Source organism: Dama dama, chromosome 12, assembly GCF_033118175.1.
Source record: "Dama dama isolate Ldn47 chromosome 12, ASM3311817v1, whole genome shotgun sequence".
Lineage (NCBI taxonomy): Eukaryota > Metazoa > Chordata > Mammalia > Artiodactyla > Cervidae > Dama > Dama dama.
Genome location: NC_083692.1, coordinates 27289849 through 27310649, shown reverse-complemented (window position 1 = coordinate 27310649; position 20801 = coordinate 27289849). Strand labels below are relative to the sequence as shown.

The 20801-nt window shown below is 36.6% G+C and overlaps 1 protein-coding gene across 3 annotated transcripts in view; it reads left to right on the top strand.

Annotated features, from left to right (window-relative positions):
* The window catches only part of SYNE2 (spectrin repeat containing nuclear envelope protein 2), a 320326-nt gene that overhangs the window by 77211 nt on the left and 222314 nt on the right, over positions 1-20801 (top strand). For all 3 annotated transcript variants that reach the window (XM_061156908.1, XM_061156910.1, XM_061156909.1), the window contains exons 4-11: positions 932-1027; positions 1138-1215; positions 1302-1394; positions 6579-6760; positions 9030-9226; positions 14772-14872; positions 16998-17099; positions 19139-19276. In XM_061156908.1, coding sequence (XP_061012891.1) covers positions 932-1027; positions 1138-1215; positions 1302-1394; positions 6579-6760; positions 9030-9226; positions 14772-14872; positions 16998-17099; positions 19139-19276 — 987 coding nt within the window. The remainder of the gene's footprint in view (positions 1-931; positions 1028-1137; positions 1216-1301; positions 1395-6578; positions 6761-9029; positions 9227-14771; positions 14873-16997; positions 17100-19138; positions 19277-20801) is intronic.

Genomic DNA, 20801 nt, shown 5'->3' with positions numbered 1-20801 from the left:
CTGTTTTATCAAATGAAATTATAACAGGAAGTCCTATATATTGAGTGTTATGTTAGACACTGTTAAGTTCTTTAAATGTACTGACTACTCATTACATTTCATTGAATTCACAACATCCCATGATATAGATAGTGTTGTTTCTATTTAAAAAACAAGGAATGTAAGGCACAGAGACGTTGTGTGACTTCTCGAAGGTCCCACAGCTTATAAGCGATAGTGTAGTAGTGTAATGTTGGTTGCTCATGAAGCCCACCAGGCTCCTCTGTCCATGGGATTCTCCAGGCAAGCCTACCGGAGGGGGTTGCCATTTCCTGCTCCAGGGTATCTTCCTGACCCAAGGATGAAATCTGGGTTTCTCGCATTGCAGGCAGATTCTTTACCATCTGAGCCACCAGGGAAGCCATGAGTGGTAGCACTGGGATGCAGACCCAGGCAGTCTGGACCTGAGACCTTGATCTTAATCTCTGTGCCTTCCTGGCTATCAGTGATGCCAAGTGCCTGGAGTAACCTAGATACAAAAATGAATGAGCCTCTCTCACAGGCTACCCATCCTAGCCCAATGCTTGTAGTTCTAAAAAGAATAAATTCATAAACAGGTTATTTCAGAAATGTAATCTCCTCTCCAAATGGGTCACTACTGGCTGATTCTGACTATCTTGAATGCCACTTTTCCGCACAGGTTTTAAGTTCTCAGTGAAAGCTGAAAGGGTGTTGTGTTATTGGAAATCTACTGTGAGTTAAGTTCACTTCTTTTCTTAACATGTTTGGATGTAGAACTTTGTGTGTTTTCTATCACCCTGTTAATTAAGAAGAAAATCACTTCTGAATCTTAGCTTTTGCAAAGATCCTAAAGCACGTTTTTTAGATTCTTAACGTTACCGTGTTTTTGTCCCAAACTGTTAATGATTACTTTTCTTGTGACCTTTGCTAGCACACCCCTCCCTCAGTTGTAACAGACCTGTTCACAGACATTAAAAAGGGGCATGTCCTCCTGGACCTGCTGGAAGTACTCTCAGGACAGCAATTGGTAAGTTTTTAAAATTAAGTCGGTAAGCTTTTAAAACGACATTAAGAAATTTTGTGGATTAAAAAAAAAAATCACATTTCTGAGTAATATATTTTGCTTGAATCTCATAGCCTCGAGATAAAGGATCTAATACATTCCAGTGTAGAATCAATATAGAAAATGCTCTGACATTCCTAAAAAACCAATCAGTGAGTATGAAATTCACATGAAAATTAGTTGGGGAGATTAATGCTGTGAAATATTTTCTCTTCTAACCTGCATTTTTCTTTTCCAGATCAAGCTAATAAATATTCATGTTACTGATATCATAGATGGAAACCCATCCATTATTCTTGGCCTCATTTGGACAATTATACTGCACTTTCATGTGAGTAGTTTGATATGAAAAATATTCCTCTTCTAATTAGCACAGTATAAAATAAGTAGCGCCAAAGTGTGACTTGACGCTAGAGCTTCTTTAGAAATGGGACCCTTTGGAAGTCTTTTCAGGTGAAAACAATATAGCCGACCTTTTGTCACTTATGTTACTCTTCAATTGAAAATTGAATACAAAATTATCATCATATACTGAAATAGCATATATGTATCAGCCCCAGCCTGAATAGGACTTGCCATGGTAAATTTTTGTTTATTATTGTTTACTCTGGCAGAAGAGAGAATAGGAAGCTTTTGGAGGAAATTCTGGAAAATTAACCCACTAAACTTGGTAAAAATCTCCCTATTTTTGAGGTCCCTTTTCTGTTCTAATAGTCCTGCAACATCTAGTTCTGTCCCAAGACTGACTCATAACTTTTCTTTCATTCCATGAGTATTTTTGAGCACCTACTATGTGCTTGCTTTTGTGCTAGGACACTAAGAAAATAATAGCAAATCAGATGATTATAGTCCTGACTTTATGACACTTATGATTGATAAATACATGCTTTCAGGCCTGGAATTTTGAATTAGTGCATGTTTTCTGGAGCTACTTAAAAAGTTTACATGTAGGTTATCTCCATAATTACTTTAAAAATAACTTTAAAAATTATATGGAAAGCAAGTGCTTGTTTTAGGAAACATAGAAAGTAACATAACTAGTTTATATAAAATTTCAAACAAAATGAGACTTTGTATCATTTCTGTATACCTATAGTTGGTACAAAATAGAGACTTTGTATCATTTGCAAAGTGAGACTTTGTATCATTTCTGATTACCTATATCTGTAGTTATAGTAGAGTAATATGCATGAGGATGATGAAAACTAAATTTAGAATTTGGAGTTTTTTCCTCTGGGAAGGGAAGGAAATGGAATTGAATGCACAAAGACAGAGGCTCAAACTGTGTTGTGTTCCTTTAAAAATTATGAACTAAATGTGGTAAAATGTTAAAATTTGATAATTCATAGGCATGTTAAATATTTTTCCATACTTTTTAGGGTATTTGAAATATAAATTAAAATTTCAACATAGATAATAAAAAGAAAGTCATCTAGAATTTCACCACTCACAGATAACCACTTCAGTTAATTTGATGTACAGTCCTCATGACATAATATAGCAGGAATTAATATATATATTCGTGTATGTCTGTCTTAAACAAAATAGGATTGTGCTCTCCATATTGTTTTCAAGTTATCCTAATTATCATCTTTCTGGGTTTATATATATTATAATGGAAGCATGGTATTCTATAGTAAAGCATAATATTTCATTAATGGACTCTCAAAATGCTCACAGTTTTTTGTGACTGTAAGCAATTCCAAAAAATTTATCCTTAAGATAAAACTTTTGCATATAATCTTAATCATTCCCATGGGCCAAATTCCTCGAAACAGCATTCTTGGTCCATAAAGTTTGCAAAATAAAAGCTTTTAAAAATTTTGTTTTAAGATTGTAAATGAATTTTTGGTAAGAGTATAACACACATAGAGAAAAAGGTACAAATCTTCAGTGTAGAGCTTGATGAATTTTCACAAATTAAACACATCCATCCATGTAACCACCATGTAACTGAAGATAGAAAGATAGAACATGGCCAGCATGTCAGAGCCCCAGGTCTTTCTCCCAGTCTCTGCTCTCCTTCCCTAAAGATAACCACTACTTTGATCTTTATCATTGGTTAGTTTACCATTTTAAACACAATATAAAGGGAATTATAACTGAATTCTTTTGCATACACTATATAATACTCTTTTGTATCTGACTTATTTTATTTAACATCATGTCTGTGAGATTCATCCTCTTAGAGTTTTTTCTTTTCATTGCTGTGTATGACTATACCAGTGCAAGAATATACTAGAACTTATTTACCATTCTGCTGTTGATGAACATTTCTTTTGTTGCTAGTTTTAAGCTGTTACAAATAAAGCTGCTAAGAACGTTCTTGTATATGCCATTTGGTGCCTTTGGTGGCCTCATTTCTGTTGCATATTTATCTAGGACTGTAACTGCTAGGCTGTAGGGCATATGATCTCTTTAGTAGATCACTGTCCAACAGTTTTTCGAACTTATTCTGATTTGCACTATTATCAGTTTGAGAGTTCTTTGCACCAATTCTCACTAATACTTGACATTAAAAAAAACAACAACAACACATTTATTTTAGCTATTCTGCTATGTGTAATGATTTATAGAAGTTTTAAAATATATTCTGGATCCAAGTCCTTTGTTGGGTATATATATAAATTGCAAATATCTTCTCTGACTCTGTGACTTGCCTTTTCAATCCTTTAATTAACAGACATTCATAATTTTAATGTAGTTCAAATTTATCAGCTTTTTTTTTTTTCCTGGTGGCTAGGACACGACTGAGCGACTTCACTTTCACTTCTCAATTTCATGCATTGGAGAAGGAAATGGCAACCCACTCCAGTGTTCTTGCCTGGAGAATCCCAGGGACGGGGGAGCCTAGTGGGCTGCCATCTATGGGGTCACACAGAGTCAGACACAACTGAAGTGACTTAGCAGCAGCAGCAGCAATACTTTTTAATGTCTTTTAAAGAATTCTTTCTCATTGCTGATACCATGGAGATATTCTCTTACTTTCTAGAATAGTTCTTTCCAGTAGAACTTTCTGCAATAATGGAAATGTTCTATACTTATACTGTACAGAACAATAGATACTAGCCACCTATGGCTATTGAACACTTAAAGTGTGGCTAATATGTCTGAGGAATTAAATTTAAGAATTTTAAAAATTAAATAGTCACATGTGGCTAGTGGCTATCATATTGGACAGCACATCTCTAAGAACTTAATTATTTCACATGTTACATTTAGATCTGCAGTCTTTTAAGAATGAATTGATTTGTCTGTACACCTGAAACTAATACAACATTGCAAATCAAATATACTTCAATACAGAGTTAAAAAGAAGAATAAATTGATTTGTGTGAATATGTTATTTAAAGCAATCAAGATTTATTTTTTTCCATATGGCTATCCAGTTGACCCAACACTAATTTTTTTTTTTCCTTGCTTTACTGAGAACTTGACTGAGTTAGGGATTACCAAGGACATTGATAAGCATTAAAAATCTTAACTTACAGAAATTGATACTTTTTGCAGGGGAATTGAACAAATATCACATTTTTCCAGTAATTAGGATATATAAGGAAGAAAAAATGTCCCTTTACTTAGGGTCTTGAAAGATACTAAACACATCTAGTATAATTACTAGGCAACTTTTAAGCAATTGTGTGCAGAATAGCTTTCTCATTTCCAGAACACTTTTTGTCTTCTGTTTGCTGTGATAGAAAGTGTCTACGCTTTCTGTGCTTTTTGCTATTTTTTTTTTTTCAATTGTAGGAAAATTGCTTTACAATGTGTTGGTTTCTGCTGTATGTTCATGAGTCAGTTATAAGTGCACGTATAGCCCTCCTTCTTGAGCCTCCCACCCCTCTAGGTCATCACAGCACCGAGCTGAGCTCCCGTGCCACGCAGCAGCTTTCTGCAGCTGTCTATTTTACACATGGTGGTGTATACCTTGTCAGTGCTACTCTCCAGTTCATCCAACCCTCCCCTTTCTCCTGCTTCACGTGTCCCTGTGTCCAACATTAACTGAAGAGACCATCATTTTCCTACTACACTATGGTATCACCTTCATAAATCAAGTAGTCATGTAGGTATGGCTCCATTTTCAGATTGTTCTGTCCCATCATTTATCCTTGCACCAAATCTATACTAGATTAACTTCTTTACCTGTATAGTCAGTCTTGATATCTGATAGTGTGCTGCCCTACTTATTCATTAAGATTACCTTGGCTTCTCTGCTCTTTGTATTTACATATAATTTTTTTTTATTATGATGTAGTTGAGATATACCATTGGGTAAACTTATTGTTAATTTACACACACAACCTCCTGGAATTTTAATAAGGATTGATTAAAGTATAAAATCATTTGGAAAAAGTTGACATCTCTTAAATAGTGAATCTTTTAATCCATGAATATGATATTTTCATTTTTGTTCTGTTCAAAAGATTTAAAAATTTTCATTATGATTTCTCGTTTGACTGATGGGTTCTATAACAATCTATGACTTAATTTTCAAATATTTGAAGTTTATTTGTTCTATCTTCACTAATTTCTAGTTTAATTTCAGCATGGTCAGAAAAATATAATCTGAATTATTTCAGTACTTCAAAATTTCTGTGGCTTGCTTTATGGCTCAGCATGTCAATTTTTGGTAAATAGTCTATATTTACATGAATATATTTTGTATAAATATACATGTACCAGGTGCCATTTTAGGTGCAAGGCAGTATGCAAACCAGATCAGGTTTGTTCATTGTGTTGGTCACACCTACTATTAATGATTATTTGGGAAATCTGCAATCACTGAAAAAAAGTGTACATCTTTCAGTAACACATCTGTTTCTGGATTTGTCTTTTAACATTTTCTGTAGGTATTATCATATTGCCATCCAAGAAATCTGAATCAATTTATGTGTTTCCAGCAATGTATGAATATTCATCACTGACTGTTATCTTTAAAAATTTTTTGCCTGCATTACAAGTGAAAACACTGTCCTCTTGCTGTATACATTTAGATTTCTGAAATGATCAGTGAGGTTATTTTTCATTTACTTAAGAGCAGTTTTTTTTCCCCCTGTTGAAATTTAACATCTCCATGTGTTTGATTATTTTTTCCTGTATGTATATTTATTTTTTAATGGTTTATAACCAAGGATGCATTTTAATTGACCCAGTCTCTCCAGAAATTTTCTTGACTAGCTCAATTAAACTCAGTTGAGTTTTGATTGACATATGTTGAGCACCAGTGAAGTGCTCTATAAGCATGGTTGTGGCGGGGTGAATAGATGCCTGCCCTCAGTGTGGAACACCGTGCCTGAGTGAGGGCAGGGGTGACAGAAGTCCACTGAAAGAAAACCAAAGTGTAGCCCCAGATGCCAAATGCCATTGTTCAGGGACTTGTGCAGTGCTCATTTTACCACAAGTAAACTGTTACTGTTAAGTGATGCTTTTTAGGCCTTGTTTTGGCTGAAGGTTTTGTCTCAATGCTGCTAACTTATGATTCTGTACACATTAACAATTAGTATGTCTTCCTTAGATTGAGGAGCTTGCCCGGACTCTTCCTGGCAATTACAGTCAGCCTTCCCTGGACAGTGTGAGCACAGTTGACTCCTCTCCTACCTCAAGTCCTCCAGCTAAGAAATGCTCCAAAGTCCAAGAAAGATGGCGGATGTCTGCAAAGAAGGCTCTTCTCCAGTGGGCTCAGGAGCAGTGTGCCTCGTAAGTAGCTTGCTGTGACCAGAGGAGACACATCTGTACCCATCGACACAACCTTACTGACCTCCAGGTCTGAAAATCTGGCCAAATAGGTATAACACCTACCTGAAAACTTCCCTCTCATAAGAAGAAAATGGTCACTCTTTCCTTCCTCTCACATTGAATTTTTCACTTGTAGATGTCTGTGAGCTCAGCCACTCTTGGTTTTAAAGACCAGAAGGTGGTATCACCTGAGTAACTTACCTCACTCCCATTCCCATGTATAGGTGGCCCTTTATGGTATACAAATAAAGTAATCTTCAAATATCCTTTTCTTTAGGCACAATTCCCTTACGCATCTGGAAGGTGGGTTTAGATTTTATGCTAGGAGTTCTTTAAAAGTCAAGACTGTTTTAGTTGACTGTGTATTCTCTTAATTTTAGCCTTATATGTGTTCACGGTATAGTTGGCAATAAAGTTAGGAAGGACTTATGGTTGAGAATGTCAGGGGTAGGAAGAGGATTTCCTTTATCTGAGGTGATCATAGAGATAGCCTTTCTGAGGAGACCTTTGAGCTGAGACCTGAAGAGATAGCTTTAAGCATATGAAGATTAGGGAGAAAGAGTGTCCAGGCAGAAGGATTAAAAGGGCTATCGAAAAAAAAAGGGGAGGGGGGGCTATCGAGAAACAGGAATGAGGCTGGTGTTGCTATGTTTTGGAAGGTGGAGATACTGAAAAATATCCTCTGAACTGAAAAGGAACTTTTAAGACTGAAGAACGAAGTGGGCAACTCCATAAAGTGCAATTATGAAGTTTATTGTGGGTCACTTACAGGAAGGATCAGGCAGACAGGGATCCAGAGGCACTCCATGCCTCCAAAAGGGGTAAAGGGGGATTTAAAGGGGCCAAAGCTAAAAAACAGAATCAGTTACAAAGGGAGAGGTATGTCTGCACCAACAGGAACCAGGGGTTTTTTCCTCTCCCTGGGGGTCTTGACCATTAACCATCTGTGTCAGCAAAAGGCATTCTTCCAGTTTTCATATCAGATGAAGGCAAGAGAAAAAGTTGATGGGGAACTTATCTGGCTTGGGCACATTCCTCATGAGCAGGCCAAGCCTGGTCATGCAGAGAGAAGAGGGGATGGGACTGCAGGCCTAAGTTGGAGCTGACAAAGTGGAGTCAGTGTGGTCCAGCCACACTGCAGCGTTGTAAGAACAGAGATAGAAAGGCGGGAGAGGTCAAGAGGAGCCAAAGCTTGTAAGGCCTTGTGGGCCAGAGTGAACAATGTTATTCTAAATATAATACAACCTATGATGTTTTTTTCAAATAATTTTTTGTAGTGATAAAATATCCATAACAAAATTTACCACTTTAACAATTTTTTAAGGGTACAGTTCAGTGACATTAAGTACATTCACAGTTGTGTAACCATCACTGCTAACTGTCTGCAGAACTTTTTTCATCTTACGAAACTAAAGCTCTGTAATTGTTTAACATCTCTCAACCCCGCTTCCCTTCAGCCTCTGGCCACCAGAGGTCTACTTTCTTTATCAATGAATTCCATTCTGCAAGGTACCTTATATGAGCGGAATCATGTAGTAGTTTTCCTTTTGTGACTGGCTTATTTCACTCAGCATCATATCCTTAAGTTTTATCCATGTTATAGCATATGCCAGAATTTCATTACTTTTTGGACTAAATATTTCATTGTACAAACATGCTACATTTTATTTTATCCATTCATTCATAATCGGTTCTAAGCAGAGGAGTGACAAAGGCAGTCGTCTATCCAGTGAACTATTGACCATTGACTTGGCACAAAATATTGTTTAATTTTTTCCAATGAGAAATAAAATTATTTCTTCCAGTGAAAAGAACTTTATGATTCGTAGAGATCCAAACTTAGTCAAGCCAACAGATTGTTGAATGAAGAGCATTAAACTTGAGTATCACTGTCATGTGAAGGACTTTTAAAGACAGATTTCAGGCCCACTTCCAGAGTATGATTCAGGTAGACCTGGGGTTGGGCCTCAGAATTTCTACCTATGGTCCAAGTGATGCCATTACTGTTGAGCCAGGGGCCACACTTTGAGAACCAATATTTTGTAGTGTCATGAGCCTCATCAAACTTGGCATTTTACTTTAATTTGGCCTCATGATTAAAATAAAATACTTTTCTAGGTTGACTGACATCATTTGACTTGCTGAAATTTAAGTCCTGATGAATAGAGTGGAGGTGCTTTGATATAGTCTTTTAAATAGTATTTTTAATGTTTTTATTCTTTTGTGATAGGTATGAATCTGTCAGTGTGACAGATTTTAAGTCAAGCTGGAGAAATGGGATGGCTTTTCTGGCTGTCATTCATGCCTTGAGACCAGACTTGATTGACATGAAGAGCGTGAAGCATAGATCCAACAGAGACAATCTGAAAGAGGCCTTCAGAATTGCAGAACAAGAATTAAAAATCCCTAAAATGCTGGAACCAGAAGGTAAAGAAGCTTCTTTCTTGTTGAAACAATGTCCAGTGTGAAGAGGATTTGAAAATAGTATCCACATATGAGCAAACATAACAGCATGATATTAAGTCCTGGGGGGTTTAACTTTAAACTCTTTATTAAATTTCATGAAATTAAGAGTTCCTACCAATTACTTAAATTTAGTACTTGCAGGGATGATGTCATAGCTGAAAGCAAATGATGCTGTTTTGCAGAATAACAAATTGATGAGTCTTTGTCTTAATTTTCTTTTATTGTGTTCTGTATTATGTCCTCCTTGATTTGATAATTCTTTTCTAAAATTTCTCAAGTAAGATATTACTCTGAGTTGTCTAGGTGGCTCTAGATGGTAAAGAGTCTGCCTGCAATGCTAAAAACCAGGGTTCAGTCCCTGGGTTGGGAAGATCCCCTGGAGAAGGGCATGGCAACCCACTCCAGTATTCTTGTCTGGAGAATTCCGTGGACAGCGGAACCTGGTGGGCTACAGTCCATGGGATCACAAAGCGTCAGAGATGACTGAGCGACTGACACTTTTTTTTTTGACTGACACTTTTCACTTGAGTTGTCTATTGTCTCTGTACCTCCCTTTTCCTGTTCCTTCCCCCTAATTAAAGCTGGGCCTCTGTGAGGACAGAAACTACTTTTTCTGTTTCTTCCTCTGTGGCTGGCCCAGCTTTGCCATTGACTGTGCTCAGTTTTGTTGGATTGTTAACAACAGTAGCAAAATCCTAAATACTGGCTATATTCGGAGAGATAACTATCAGGTTATATTTAACTTCACGAAATTAAGATTTAAAAAATTCAGTTCTGGAAAAGCACTGTACTTTGGATTGCACTGTTTCCTAATGTGCTGCTAAGTTGCTTCAGTCATGTCTGACTGTTTGCGGCCCTATGGACGTAGCCTGCCAGGCTCCTCTGTCCGTGGGATTCTCCAGGCAAAAATACTGGAGTGGATTGCCATGCCCTCCTCCAGGGGATCTTCTTGACCTAGGGATCAAACCTTATGTCTCCTGCATTGGCAGGAGGGTTCTTTCCCACTAGCACCATCTGGGAAGCCCCTTCATAATGTACCCAAAGCTTATTTATTTATTTATTAAAACAAATAAACAAAATACCAGTAAGGTCATAAAAACGGCATGTGGTGAAAGTTACAATGAACTAACAGGTCAAGAGGTACAAATTCTAGTCTCAGCTCAACAACAGGGTGTGAAGGTCAGTGTTTAATATTAGGCTCTCTGAAACAGGTGTGTAGGGGTATGTGTGTGTGTGTGTGTATGCATATATATACACATACACACACATGTCTGAAGGATGTGTAGCACAGTTTACAAATAAAAATATATGATGCACTTTATTAGAATTTCCATATAGCCCCCAGATGCCTTTGTTGATTTTTGCCAAACTCTTATATCCATCTGTAGCCAACCTCTGGTTGCAGTTGCTGAACCGGTATAGTTCTGACATCAGTGTGGGTGGATAACTCCTTTGCATTAATGAGTAAGTGGAACAGCAAAGAGGCATGTCAGAGCTTCACTTGTTCTTCAGTGATGTGAATGACTTTTTTGCTGAAAGAATACTGGAAGAATTTGATTTTTATTCTAGTCACAGCTTGACAGCTATAGACAGGACATACTTTTAAGATTAATCTGCATTATTAACAATTTCTCCATCTCTTTCTTAGCACCCAGAAGGTGTTAGTCTGTCAGTCATGTCTAACTCTTTGTGAGCCCATGGACTGTAGCCTACCAGGCTTCACTGTCCATGGAATTCTCCAGGCAGGAATAGTGGAGTGGGTAGCCATTCTCTTTTCCAGGGGATCTTCCCAACCTAGGGATTGAACCTGAGTCTCTCTCATTGCAAGCAGGTTCTTTACCATCTGAGTTACCAGGGTAGCCCTTTCAGCACTCAAGGAAACAGCAAATCAAGCCCTCCTTTGCGGATTTTCTGTGGTATAAATCTTGCCACCCATGTGAAGTCACTGAACACATTGGGAAAAGATGCACAGTAGTATATCATTGTATATTATTTCTATCTTACAGATACTATAAGCATAGCCCCAGGAGTGTGGATAAGTAAAATGCAAAGAAATAGTTGAGTACTGATGAGTTTTGAGTATTTATTACCCTTGTTTTAATATAATTTATGTAATTGTACATTTATATAATTTAATTTTTAATGCTGACTGTGTTTAACAATTGACTTATAAAACTGATGAAAATATAATGATCAGCTCTCTCAAGCTGGTATAAGCACATCACTGACTGAGTTGACTATGGCTTTGTCACTTAACCTTTCTGGTTTTAAATAGCCTTATTAGGATATATTCACATACCATATGGTGTACCCATTTGACTCTACAATTAAATGGATTTTAGTATATTCACAAAATTTTGCAACCATTATTACAATCAAATTTAGAACATTTTCAGCACCCCCTAAATAAACCCAGGCAGCCCATTAGTAGTCACTCGCCATTTCCCGCAACCTCCCAACCCTGCCAACCATGCCCCACCCCCCACTCATAGCCCCAGGCAACCACTAATCTAGTTTCTGTCTCTGTAGATTTGCCAATTCTGGAAATTTCATATGAATGGAATCATACAAATACCTGGCCTTTTGTGACTGGCTTTCTATATTTTATTTTGCTGACAAAGCAAGAGAATTTTGGGGGGAAGTTTGCCTGGGTGGGGAGCAGCGGGGTAAGGAACCCAGAACTGCTCTGTGACTGATTTCTTTAAATTAGCATAATGTTCAAAGTTCACCCATAATATGTTGCAACATTTATTGATACTTCATTTCTTTTTTACTTTTTGATATACTTTATTTTTAGGAACAGTTTTAGATATATAGGAAAATTGAGAAGATAGTACAATAAGTTCCTGTATACCCCACACCCTGTTTTCCTTGTCGTTAATATCTTAGTACAGTACACTAGTTACAATTAATGAGTCAATATTGTTATGTTATAATAAAGGCAGTACTCTATTCACCTTTTCTTAGTTTTCCCCCAATGCCCTTTTTCTCTTCAGGATCCTGTCAGAATACATTACATCTAGTCATCATATCTCCTTGAGCTCCTCTTAACTGTGACGATTTCTCAGACCCGTTTTTGTTTTGGTTTTGATAACTTGATAGTTTTGAGGATTACTGGCCAGGTATTTTGCTGGATGCCTCTCTGCTGGAATTTGTCTTATGCTTCTTCTCAGGCTGTCAGCTCGACAGCACTGTTGATGTTGACCTTGATCTCCTGTCCAAGGTAGTATTTGTGAGTTTTCTCCACTGTGAAGTTACTCTTTGTTTCCCCCATCCCATACTCTCCTCTCTAGAGGGAAATCACCAGGCACAGCCCACACTCAGGAGAGTTATGCTCACTCTCCTTGAGGGCAGGTTGGCTACATAAATTATTTGGAATTCTGCACAGGAGATTTGCCTATTCTTCTCCATTTATTTACTTATCCAACTATTTATGTCACTGTAGACTCATGGATATTTTATCCAATACTACTTTATTTTATTGCTCTAATTAGAAAAAATTCCATTCATGGGCAGTTCCTCACTCTGGCACTACAAGATGCTCCAGGCTCGTGTGTACTTCCTACTGTAGTCCTGGGATCAGTCATTCCTCCAAGGAGCCCTGGTTCCTTTTATTGGAGAATGGTATTGGAAACCAAGGTCTGGGTGCTACATAGGCTCACTGCTACTGATTCTTACTTTTTTGAAACTGAGTTGTTTTTGTAAAAGTTGAACTAGGTGATATTCCTAAGTTAGGCTAATGATTCCGTATTTCTATAATGTTAGGTTTGTTATTAGTCTGATTTCTTGTTGCTTGTTAATAACCCTTCTTATTTGACCTTTGCCCATCTTCTTGTTTTTTCTTCCTTCCTTTATTTTTCTTACTTCTTTTTGTTTTTTAATCTTTTGTCTTTCCTTATTGACTTTTCATTATCTTTTAAAAATTTCTTCATTGTCCCCCATGCTTTGCTCTCTTTCCTATTTCTGTTTTTTAACTGCTTCTCTCCTTGTGTTTGCTAAGTATTATTAGTGTTAACTGTTTTCTCTATTCTGGTGTGTGAAAATAAGTATGCAACTAGAGGAATAAATGATTTAATCAAAACAGATTTCCACTGTATAAGTGATTTCCTATAATTCATTTTATATAGTTTAAATAATAGTTTGAAAAATGTGAAGTACATCATGATTACTTATGCAGCCCAAATACTGAAGTCATATTTGAATAAGAGAATTATCTTTTGAAACAATCTTGTTAATACTTTTATTCACTATGCACACCTTCTTATCCAGTGAAAATATTTTAAAGTATCCAGTTAAGGCAATATAATTATTTTATGTATCTCTCGATATTTATATTTTTTCCAATAAACAATAAAATAACTCTCAGGATCCTTTCTTTATTTAAACCCCACTCCTGCCTTTTTATTGATTCTTTTTATGTGCTTATTGTCTTTAATTTTATTATTTGGATATAGATTAGTTTCACTTCTCTCAGCTGACTTAAAGCACTCACTGGGAAACATGTTTCCTAAAGCATGCATAGTTTGTTGTTATTAGTTTGTTTTTCTCCTAACTGCAAGCTCCTTGAGGGGCAAATAATGTCTTAAGGCATCTAGCATCTACTCAGGAATCTGGCATCAACTTGCTGAATGAAGGGATGAGACAGTCCCTATGAGCAAAGTCTGAGCCTTACATATCATGCTTGTGACCTGCATTTGTTAACTCTCTGTAAATATTTTTAAAATTGAGTTTAATGGAATTAATAAACATAGATTTCCTTGTCAATATCTTCACTGGTTGTTTTGACAACATAGCTAAAGACACCCCCAAATTATGTGTTCATTTTACCTATAACGTATTGCAATCTTTTCTTTTGATTTTGCAAGTTACTTAATTTATTATAGGCCTAGAGATGTTCTGCCTTTTAATTAATTTATAATATTTTAAGTGTGTGTAAATCAGCATTTTCCAAATTTATTTCACCATGGAAAATTTCAGTACAACACAAAGACTGGTCCATAGCAGGCTCTCAGTAAATGTATTTGTTCCATGAATGAATGAATAAAATCTTGTGGATGTTTTGAACAAATCTTCTCTACAACATATACTCTGAGATTCTTTACTGTACAAGTGCAGAGACCAGAGTGTCAGGGGTGAATTCTGTTTGCTTTATATTCTTACACTCCTGGAGGAGTTTCTGCATTGTGTCACCAGTAAGAGGAAGGCTTTCCTTTTCCTTTCCACCCTCCCTGACTACTTATGTCCTCATACATACAACATGCACAGTGACTTTTTTATTATTAGGAAACCAAGGCTGTGCATTTACTCCTGCCAGGATTCAACCCAGCTTCATCTGACTCTAGATCTAAACTTTTAACTACTGCATAGTCTTGGAGCAAGGGTGAGTGTACAGAGATTGCATGATTGGTTTACTGCTTTGATTCATTTCAAGTTCATTTCAATACTGTTCTTGAATATTAGAGTAAATCACACCTGTAGCTGATTGATACTGTGGTGTATTTTGCAGATGTGGATGTTGTTAATCCTGATGAAAAGTCGATCATGACCTATGTGGCACAATTTCTGCAGTATTCAAAGAAGGCACCTGGGTCTGGAGATGAAGCCCAGGTATGTCTTTATAAGTACAAACCAAGTTCATTTTTTTTTTGTACCCTACTAATGGTTTAATTTTTAGCATAGAGGCGTAATTTGCACACAGACCTTAAGTGTACAAGTTCAGTGAGCTTTGACAAATGCGTACACCATATGTCATACTTTAATCATGATGTAAAACATTTCTGTTACCCAGATGTTTCATTGTGCCTCTCTTTTGTCCGTACTCCTCTACCCTAAGCAACCAGCACTCCAGTTTCTTTCACTGTAGATTAGTTTTGCTTATTTTTTTTAAAGTTAAAAGCAGTAATTTATTAAACTTTGCTGAATTACCTAAGACAACATTTAGATAGGTACTATATAGGACAAATTATAGCAGGCTTTAAAAATATTTTACGATATCAGACTTTTATCTATTGTAATTTTTTTTATAGCTTGCTAAGAACCTTCACATTTATTAATTTGCCTTATGCTAACAATATTCCTATGAAGTAGGAAAGATAAGGAGAAGCTTTCAATTTTAGGAAAGGGAAAGTGAAGCCCCACATAGTCCCAGAGGTTTTTTTTTTTTTTTCCATTTATTTTTATTAGTTGGAGGCTAATTACTTTACAATATTGTAGTGGTTTTTGTCATACACTGACATGAATCAGCCATGGATTTACAAGTATTCCCCATCCCAATCCCCCCTCTCCACCCGATTCCTCTGGGTCTTCCCAGTGCACCAGGCCTGAGCACTTGTCTCATGCATCCAGCCTGGGCTGGTGATATCTATTGTAATTTTTAGCAGCTTTATTGAGATACAGTTCACATACCGTAAAATTAAATCATTTAAAATGTACAATTCAGTGGTTTTAGTATGTTTACAAAGTTGTGCACGGTCATCACAATCTAATTTTAGCATATCTCTAGTTTACCTGTTCTTTAGCTTCATATAAATGGAATCATTGTGTTCCACTCTTAATCCTTATTTGTTGAGACACTCTTGAATTTCCATCAGATTTTTACAGTTTTTTCCTTTGACTTTCAGTTAGTTACACAAAGTATTGTAGGTGGAAATTTCATAAAAATCATTGAACTGAAAATAAACAACCTGCTTCTATATGGATAAATGAGTGCTGTGAATTTGGTAAAATGTGTTTTTTTGTTTGTTTGTTTGTTTTATTAGTTGGAGGCTAATTACTTCACAACATTTCAGTGGGTTTTGTCATACACTGACATGAATCAGCCAATATTATTTTTAAATGTAAACTACTTCCTCAGACATGTAAGCATGCAGTCATATTACTGCATTTTGTTTGATGAATTTAGGCCTATGTTTTCCCAACTGTTATATTTGAGGCACCAAGCCAGATTGTTGCTGACTCTGGAAGAGAGACTCAAGCTGAGACTTGAGCTTATAATGCACTTCATTTATTTCTGACCTGCTGAGGAGCTTCTTTTTTCTAATTAATTTTCTTATTAAAAACTAAAATTAAAAATTCAACTGTCCATGAAATCAGATGCAAAAATATATAGAAATACTCTTCCTTAGTAGGGAGGAAAAAGTAAACAAAGGTTAAAGGAGAGTAGAAGTAAGATGAAATTTCTTTTGCTTTATCCCCTAGCAATAAACTTTGCTTCTAAATGTGTTCAAGCTTACCACCTAAACAAGAATCTAAATGCTTCTCATTTCCATAGGATAGCTTAACCAAAGGCTTTAATAGTGTTATTTGTAGCATCTTTAAATTGTTCAAGATATGTTTTGATGTCATTTATTTAGTAGATGTAAACATTTCTTGAGTTACCCATGTTTAGGTTTATTGGAAAGCAGAATTATGAAATGCCTGTTATAAATAAATAACTTAGAATAACATTCTCTAAAATTGAAGAATGATGGAAGTGAATATGCCAAAAGTTAAGAGCTTGATTGCCCTGTTCTTTTAGTACGTTGTGTTCAGATTCTGGTTTCAATCCATTTTAAAATTTAAGGTGCTACATGAGCAAGCAAAATCCTTCTTTGACACACTGAGTCACTGGTGTGTAGTGATTACACTATTTCACTGATGTTTGAAGTTGTTAATTTTGTTGTTAAAAAAATCACAAAGTCTATTTAGGATAGACTTTTAAATGTGTGTGTGTATGGGTGTGTGTGAATTACAGGGAAAGGTGAAAGATGCCATGGTCTGGTTAGCTTTACAAGAGAAGAAGTTCCAGAAAATGCTAACGGATTCAGAAAATGAGACCTACTGTAAAACGTATGAAGTAAGTATGACTTTAAACAGCAATTTTTTTGTGGTTTACTCTTAGGGAAGAGTAGGATGTTTTTAGAAAAAAAAATCTTTCAGAGCTAATTATTTAAATACCAAATTAACTCCAAGTTTTAATGCTGAGTTCTAGGGACAGAGCCTCTGGGAAATCTTGTTAAAGTGCAGATTCTAAATCAGTAGTTCTGGGATGGGGCCTCAGACTCTGCATTTCCCACAAGCTCCCAGATGGTACTGATTCTACTGATCCTTAGAGAACTTTGAGTAGTAAGGTTTCAGTGTGGAAATTGGCAAACTGGTCTCTTGACCCCATCACCTGTTTTTATGAATACATTTTTATTGAATATATTATATTATAATATACATTGTATATGAGCCATGTCCATTAAAGTATTGTTTGTGGTCTCATTCTCATCACATTGTTGAATAGTAACAGCAGAGACCATGTGGCCCAAGACACAAAGCTGAAGATGTTTGCTATCTTGCATTTTACACCACACATTTTCCAATCCCTGGTCTAGAGCAGAAATATGCTTTTCAGAAAGAATTTGAAGGACGAAAAGATTAGGAAATCAGAAATGGAGCCGTCCCAGAAGTACAGTGCAGGGTTTCAGCCAGCATGTCCTTTGGGGAGTAATAACAGCTGATATTATCACCATATATTGAGCATTTGCTACATATCAGGCACCTTGCTGACAAACATTTTACATGTTATAACATCTTGCAGAGTATGGTATTGTTATTTGTTTCACAGATGAAGATAAGACATAGGAGGGCCAAGGGAGTTATCTAAAGTTACATAGATACAGTGTGGTAGAGGTGGGATTTGAATGAAATCCAGCTTTAAAGCTGTAGGTTTCTTGGCGTCCCAATGCTTCTCCAGGGTAAGCAGTTATTCCTTGTGCCCTCTTTTTTTTTTTTTTAATTTATTTTTTTTATTTTTTTATTAGTTGGAGGCTAATTACTTCACAACTCCTTGTGCCCTCTTTAAAGAGACTAACAGGAGCCAATGTGAAGGGCCCACAGGTCTATTTCTCAGAACCCAGTCTACACAGACTGTGCTCCCTACCCGCTCACCATCCTGAAAGGGATACTTTCATGGGTCTACCCAGCATGAGTGCCTCTAGGTCTTCATCCCCACATTGGTTAATGGAGGGAGTTGGATGAATCCAGTCCAGCCTTTCTGTGGCTGGTATGACTTACTGGCCTCCCCTTTCTTTTGTGTTTGGAGTCACCAGTGAAGGAAGGGGTCTCCTCTGCCTTCTGTCTCTGCTGCGTGGGCTTCTTGTGCTGCTTGCCTCTGAGTTCTGGCCTTAAGGCGCTCAGTGTCCACAGGAAGGGCCTTGCTCTCTCTTTGATTTACTAAAGTACCGCAAATTCAGGTTTCCTGCATGAAAAACTATATGAGGTTATTTTTAGAAAGAATTTAATTACCCCTCAGTTTGAACACAAAATTTAATTAGAAATATGACCAAAAATTATGGGTAATCTTTTAAATAGTATTTATGCAATTGATGACTCAAACACCAGTGTTTCACACAAATACAAGCCAAGAAAAGATTTATTTATTAAGTTTTTGAGGGCAAAGACAAAGTATTTTCTAAAGTCCATATAAAATGACTTGGGAAGAATTGACTGAAGCTCAGTAAATCATGGACACTTCAAAAATCATTTATACTTGATTGCTGTCATATAATTCCTATTTCCACTCATTCTTATTTTGTTGTGAACACATATTTAGGGAGGAGAAACTTACGTTTTTTGTGGGTTATTATGATTTGTCCTCTAGAGCTGGGTGGCCTCGCTGCCTCACTCCAGTAGAGGCAAAATCTGTGACTTATGTCACTATTAGAGTGCCCAGATTGTGAGGGTGCACTGAAAAAAGAAAATGGATTGGTGAGAGGATCCTAGATTTAGGGAATTTTAGTTTTATCTAAGTAAAAATTTAAATATACTCTACAGCTATAGACCTTCAAATAGCAAATTACATTTTATAAACTGGTTTAAACATTTCAGTCTTTACTCTTCTAATTGTAGAGCCTGCTGTCCTTTTTGGAGTCATTCAACAAAGAAAAAGAACGCTTTTTGGATGTCCTGACAATAAAAAGGAATGTAGATGACCTGAATAAAGATCAGTTGCAGTTGAGAGAAGCCTGGGATGGTCTCAACTACCAGGTTACTGTGTTATGTTGATTAGAACGCTTTTGTGGGGCAGCTTGTTAGTTGGATCAGAACTTTAGACTTCCATGAGGAATTCTGTAAAAGACAAGATAGATGCTTCAACAGAAAGTTGTGAGAATGTTACTATATTTTCTCCATGATCTCGTTTGAGTAGTGGTTGATATAAATAGGAATTTATAACATTCTGTTTAGAGAAATTGCAGGCTTATCCAAAGTTTTTGTATCTGCCATCAGTTCTTGCAATCAGAATCCTTATTCTATCAATACTGACCTGCAGCCTTCTCTCTGCTTTGGGACAGTACCATGTGTCAATATCAATAGATGCTTGAAGTGGGTAGGGACAAACCCAGAGAGAAAGTGTAGTGATAAATGTGTGTATATGTGTTTGAATATATCTGTATGATTTCAGTCAGTTTAAATTTATTGACTCATGTGTTATGGTATATAACATATGATATATGTGGAAGAACATGTATTATGTAGTCATCTGATATAGCATTCTGTAAATATCAGTTAGGACAAGGTAGTTGGTAGTATTCAGATTGTCTATGCCTTCACTGATATTTTGTCCAGATATTCTTTCTGTCAATTTCTGAGAGAGGATTATTAAAATCTGTAGAATCCTTCCTTTTATTTAGTCAAATTTTGTGTCATGTATTTTAAGACTTTGTTATTAAATATGTACATTTATGACTCTTATGTCTTCCTGAATCAACACTGTTACCACTATGAAATATTACTGTTTATCTCTGGTAAGATTATTTTTCTAGATGTCTACTTAATCTGATATCAATATAATCATTGCATTCTTCCTATGCTGGCTGTATGGCACATCTTTTTCCTTCATTTATTTTCAACCTATTTGAGTCTTTATATTTAAAGGGCATCTCTTATATATAACATATAATTGGATCTGGCTATATTATCCACTCTGACAACATCTGCTTTTTCACTCAAGCATTCAGACAATATTTAATTTAATTATTGATATGGTTCAGTGTAGGTTTATCATCTTATGCTTTTTTGTGTTTGCATACATGCTAAGTTGCTTCAGTCATATCCAATTGTGACCCCATGAACTGCAGCTGGCCAGGCTCCCCGTCCATACAATTCTCTCAGCAAGAATACTGGAGTGGGTTGCCATGCCCTTTTCCAGGGTATCTTCCTGACCCAGAGATTGAACTTGTGCCTCTTACATATCCTGCATTAGCAGGCGGATTCTTTACCACTAGCTAGTGCGACCTGGGAAGTCCTTTTTTAATGTCTATCCCCTCTGTTTTTTGGGAGGGCTTCCCTGGTGGCTCAGATAGTAAAGAACATGCCTGCAATGCAGGAGACCTGGGTTCAGTCCCTTCTGCAAGATCCCCTGGAGGAGGGCATGGCAGCCCACTCCAGTATTCTTGCCTGGAGAATCCCACAGACAGGAACATGGCCGGCTACAGTCCATGAGGTTGCAAAGGGTCGGACACGACTGAGTGACTAAGTATACACACCTCTGTTTTCGGTATCTCTATTCTTT